This window comes from Hyperolius riggenbachi, chromosome 4, assembly GCF_040937935.1.
Source record: "Hyperolius riggenbachi isolate aHypRig1 chromosome 4, aHypRig1.pri, whole genome shotgun sequence".
NCBI classification, from domain to species: domain Eukaryota; kingdom Metazoa; phylum Chordata; class Amphibia; order Anura; family Hyperoliidae; genus Hyperolius; species Hyperolius riggenbachi.
Window position 1 is genome coordinate 263223928 of NC_090649.1, and position 6000 is coordinate 263229927.

The 6000-nt window shown below is 45.1% G+C and overlaps 1 protein-coding gene across 2 annotated transcripts in view; it reads right to left on the minus strand.

Moving 5' to 3' along the window:
• Window positions 1–3951, minus strand: part of CCNC (cyclin C) — a 52000-nt gene extending 48049 nt beyond the window's left edge. For both annotated transcript variants that reach the window (XM_068231223.1, XM_068231224.1), the window contains exon 1: window positions 3803–3951. In XM_068231223.1, the coding sequence (XP_068087324.1) occupies window positions 3803–3834 (32 nt within the window). In that variant the 5' untranslated portion in view covers window positions 3835–3951. The remainder of the gene's footprint in view (window positions 1–3802) is intronic.
• Between the last annotated feature and the right edge of the window lie 2049 nt (window positions 3952–6000).

Here is a 6000-nt window from a genome sequence, read left to right on the forward strand (position 1 = left end):
CCTTTAGGGCTCGTTCACACATAAGCAGGAATCCCGCGATTCCCGCTCACCGCAAACCGCTAGCGTTTTTTTAAAACGCTTATCCCATGTTATCCTATGGCAGTGTTCTCACTGTCGCGATCACAGGCGTTTTGCGATAATCGCAAACGCGTTACCGGCAGCATTTTGGTGGCGATTCTGGAGCGATCGTGATTAGCATGTATAGAACCGATAATAGCGATCGCTCCAAAAACGCTACTTTGTCCAGTGATTTTTCCACCTTAATCGCAGAAAAAAAAATTAACACTCCCACAAAACGCTAGCATTTCGGGATTTCAAGTGTGAACGGGGGCTTAAGCTCAGCTCCCTGCTACTGCATTCAGTTCCTTGTTTTTACCACGAGAAGCAGGATGCTCGTAAGCACTGTGTGAATGAAGCAGCTGTGTATAGTAGCAAACTGTCCACTTTAAAGAGAACCTGACCTGAAAATAAGTCAAAATCACCATACGCAGGTCATACTTACCTCCTGTGTAGTCTACTTCTCAATTTCTTTCTCCTCTCCTGCATCCCATTTGTCAACTGTGATCAATGGAATTCTCCATCCTCCATTTTAAAAATGGCCATTACCCCATAGCAGCTTTCTGGTCAGCACACTGTTAAACTGTAATATCACCCACTTGAGCCATAGGGAAAATGGACATTACCTTGCACATTCAGTTGTAACTGACAGCTGCTGATATATAACTGACAGCAACTGGTATATTTCAGTTCTGACAAAATATTTTCAGACCTGGAAGGGATCACTGTAAGAAGAAAATAGTGAGCCTCTGAGAGGAACTGACAGTGAGGTTAGTATGTAATATTAATTTGCAGCTAAGTCATGTGTTTATTTTAAATAATTTTCCTCACTTCAGGTTCCCTTTAAGCTCACAAAGACACTCCTTGGTCACATGGCTATAATCCACACCGGCAATTGCTCCGCACTGTTCGCTACCATGAGGCAATAGTCATCTGCAATAGTACACATAATGGTATACTAAGCAAAGCGGTTAGTACATGCTTAAAGCAGGTGGATCAGCCATACTATGCCATGGAAAAAAATACATATATAAGTAGATAAATACTTGACCTACTTACATAACACATGTATTATACTGTCCACGTTTTGATTTCAGTGAATGTTATATAGTAAATTACAAGAATTCTGTTCCTGGTGGGGGCCATGTCTTTTGCCCACAGTTAAGGCTAACTCGTGATGTCATTTCTGCCCTTTACTTTTTTTCTTGTCTCCTCCAATCGCTGAGTCGCCTCAGCCTTGCTTGTAAACACAAGTGAGTAGGGGATTAGGTTTCAGATAAGAAGCTGGCAGGGAAATAAAGGGAAGAGGAGGAATAGATTATAGATAAAAAGAACCCCCAGCATGCAATTCTTTGGCACGACTACTAAAGGGCCAGTGTTCCTTAACCACTTTACCCCCGCCCGTACGGATTTCTCCGTCCCTTTTTCCATCCTTTAACCCCCAGGGACGGAGAAATCCGTACTTTGCGCACTCCCGCCGCTGCCCGCGCTCCCGCTCGTAAACACGCCGCCCGCCGCTAGTAAACACGCCGCCGCCCGCTCGCCCAGAGATCAACAAACGGGAAAATCCATTCCCATTCGTTGATCTAAGCCCCGCAATGATCCGCTGCCGCTCGGCTGAGCAGCGCGATCATTGTGAGCAATAACAAAGTCCCAGCCTCTTTCTACTTCCTGCAAGCGTCCGGAAGGACGCTTGCAGGTCGCATGAAACAAAAAGTTACTGTTGCCATCTTGTGGCCAAATAGTAAAACTACACCCTAACCATTTTTTTTCACACACAAACTAGTTTTACACAAAAAATTAACTCCTTACCTCCCACACTCCCCAATTTATTTTTTTTGTAATTAAAAAAAAATTTACAATTTAAAAAAAATACATAAATAGTTACCTTAGGGACTGAACTTTTTAAATATTTATGTCAAGAGGGTATAACACTGTTACTTTATAAACTATGGGCTTGTAATTAGGGATGGACGCAAAACTGAAAAAAATGCACCTTTATTTCCAATTAAAATATTGGCGGCAAACATTGTGATAGGGACATAATTTAAACGGTTTTATAACCGGGATAAATAGGCATATACATTTAATGGGTTTTAATTACAGTAGCATGCATTATTTAAAAACTATAAAGGCCAAAAACTGAAAAATAATAAATTTTTTCCCACATTTTTTCCTATTTTCCCATTAAAACACATTTAGAATAAAATTATTCTTGGAATAATGTCCCACCTAAAGAAAGCCTAATTGGTGGCGAAAAAAACAAGATATAGTTCATTTCATTGCGATAAGTAATGATAAAATTATAGACGAATGAATGGAAGGAGCGCTGAAAGGTGAAAATTGCTCTGGTGGTCAGGGGGTAAAACCCCTCAGTTGGGAAGTGGTTAAAGGACTTACGAGCCCAACACGGTAAAAAAAGGTCTGTACCTGTAGGACGTTGGAAGGCACGGAGGACGCCATCCGCGCAGTTCCGCCGGGTCCCTGCTGCTTAGCCTCCCCCCGGCCGGACCCCGACCCCACAGCCCGGGTCGGGCTCCCCTGCCTCCTCAAATATGGCTGCCGGAGGAGGCCGCGGCTGCGCAGTTCGCACCGCCGCGAGTGCGACTGCGCAGCTCTAGGGCCTCCCTCCCCGATCCATGCTACGTAGCCTAGCCTCGCTACATGATAGCCGCAGCCTAGGGCTCGCTACATGATAGCCGCTGCTCAGCGGCATCCCCCCAGCCCCTCCGATCGCCTCTGGCGATATGCGATCAGGAAATCTCGTTCAAAGAACGGGATGTCCTGGAGGGCTTTCCCCGTCGCCATGGCGACAGGGCGGGATGACGTCACCGACGTCATGACGTCTAAGGGAGACCCGATGCACCCCTTAGCGCTGCCTGGCGCTGATAGGCCAGGCAGCGCAGGGGTCGAGGGGGGGGGGCTCTGCGGCACCACGGATAGCGGTGAATCGGCGCGGGGCGGCGGCGATCGGTGTGCTGACGCAGCTAGCAAAGTGCTAGCTGCGTTCAGCAAAAAAAAAAATTACGCAGATCGGCCCAGCAGGGTTACCGCCAGGAAGGTTAATAGCATTATACAGAGTTAACCACTAGTCTAGTTTAAGGGACCCAGCAGGAAACCTCAAAAGGATATTCCAACTGCTTGGTTTCAGATTGGTTGTAGTAAACTATGCACAGTTGCTCACACAATTAGGCCAGTGTTAGTCTACTTTAGGGGGCCCAGCAGGAAACCTCATAGGAAAATTCAGATAAAGTGATAGGATGGACAGCACCCTCTCAAAATGCTAGGTTTCCAATAGGTTGTAGTAAACTACGCTCACACTATTTGGCCAATCAAACCGCTTTGTGCTGTTAGTGGGTACTGTGACTGGAGAACTGTTCTCTATGAAGTTTCCTGCTAGGTCCCCTAAAGACAACCAGCACCTGAAGTTCTGGTTCTGCCCCACTAATAAAATATACTGTATCTCTCACACAAGCGCACCACAGAAGGTTATCTGGATTGCAGCAAACATTTCACCTGCTTTCTCCCTGAGAGCCCCATTACTCCTGCTTCATTCAGCTACTGGCCAGAACAAGCCCCTAGACATAAAGAAAATCACTTCTGGCTGTAACCAGCACAGGGGGATTCCTCACGTTCCACTCTGTAAACTGCTGCAAGACCGAGACAGACGCAGCAGGAGGCACAGGGGACACATAGAGTGCGAGCACCTGGGACTAGGCCGCTTTTCCCGCACATCACTACTCACTAGTGGGAGCTCTGCCAAAAGTTGCCCGCCATCAGTGCTGAACCCGCAGCAGCAAAACGTCCGAGCGGTGACGTCACACCAAGCCCCTCTCCGCCGCTCCGTGACCACACAGCTGCTGCAAAGGAAGAGAGCCGGCGTGCAACCTTCAAATACTTCCGACTGGGAAACATAGAACCCGGAACCTACGTTTCAGTTGCTGCTGATGTTCTGGTTTGCAGTTCCCGGCTGTGCAGAATCCAAAGTAAGCTAAGTTTAGCATTGCTTCTTCTGACACAGATGCTAGAGCCTAAAGTGTAGACTAGGAAACAGAACAGCATCACATACTATCCAAAATACCTGTTTACAGTACAGTATATTAATTTTAGAGCTTGGAAGTTTCTAGTTACATACTACTGACAGGCAGATTCAGTTAAGGTGGCCATACACTTATAGATTTGCAGCAGATTCGACCACCAGATAGATTTCTATCAGATGCCTGTCAGGTAGAATTAACAGGAATCTATCTGATGTGTGCCACACACTAGGAACATATTTCCAATAGATTTCAGAAGGGTATCTATTGGAAATCTATCTAAATGCATTATTGCACCATTAGATCTAATGCAATTCTATGGGCCATCGATCTGCTGCCAGCAGCAGATCGGCCTAGATCTTCCATCCTGTCAGATAGATCAAATCCATTGAAATTGGCCACAAATCGATCAATGGCTGAAATCAACCAGTGTATGGGCCCCTATAGTTCTTAATTTGTTTACCTACAGACACTGGACTCACAAAGGATAAGTACAATGGATCTGTCGTTTCTCATAGACTAAAGGTGTCCATACACTAATAGATTTGCAGCAGATTTGACCATCAGATAGATTTCTGTCAGATGCCTGTCAAGTCGAATATGACAGGAATCTATTTGAATCTATTTGACGTGTGCCACACACATTTGATGTGTGCCACACACTAGGAACAGATTTCCAGTAGATTTCATTCTGAAATCAATTGGAAATCGATATAAATGCATTATTGGACCATTAGATCCAATGCAACTAGCCTCATCTACATGGTACAATTTTCCATCAGATCGGATCTATTAGATCATTTCCAACTGGTCCAATCAGATTGCGTTAGATTTTGCAATAGATTTTGGGTACTTATCAAAGAAAAATCTATCGCAAAATTGATCTGAAACAATTTAAACGTCTAAACATGATGCAATTTCTTATTAGATCTATCTAATAGATCCGTCTATCTGATGGAAAATTGTGCCGTGTAAAAGGGCCATCGATCTCCTGCCAGCAGCAGATCAACCCAGATTTTCCATCCTGTCAGATAGATCAAATCAATCGAAATCGGCCGCAAATCGATAGTTTGATAGATTTGATAGAATCGATTTACGATCAATTAATCGATTCCATAGAATCGATCAATCGATGGCTGAAATCGACCAGTGTATGGGCCCCTTTATTCACATGTATACATTGAAAACTTGTCCACTGCGCTACAACATGGCCCTGTACAGAGCAGGATCAGCACATGCTTGCACAGAAGGGTGCTTGCACACTATGCAATAGTCACAATGCAATGGTGACAAAAAGTCGCATTGCGCTGTAGGAATGCATTGGGACCCATACAGTAAATAGAAAGTATGCATTATTGCTGCTGTAAACACGCACGTTTGTCCAGTAAATACACAGCATGCTGTGCATTATCTCAACAGAACCCACACTGCACAGCTGGTGCTCTGATAAGAAGGTTCCTTATAAATAGCATTTCACCCCGATGCGTTTATATTGTACGTTTCAATGGAATGCAACAGTTGCAGTGTGAAAGGACTCAAAGTCACCAACTTTCTATGCCCATTCCAAACTGAACTACCTACCTGACTGGCCTTCTGGGGAATGCTGCCAATTAAGAGACCTTTAACACTGGCGTGATGCGGCATTTTACCGCAGCCTACCGCTAGGGCAATGAAAGTCTATGGGGGAGTTCACATTGCCTGCAATGCGCTGCTCCAGAAGTACCCTATCTAATGCAAGCACATAGCTACGTTACCATGCAGCGACGTGCGGCAGACCCGAAGTCATGTAACCTATGGCGACGCGCATGTTTTTAAATGGACCACCCAAGTTTTACATGGCACGCCTGTGCGGAAGCGTATTTTAGTAAAACACTTTTGCGCACGTCATTGATTCGCCAACAGGAAG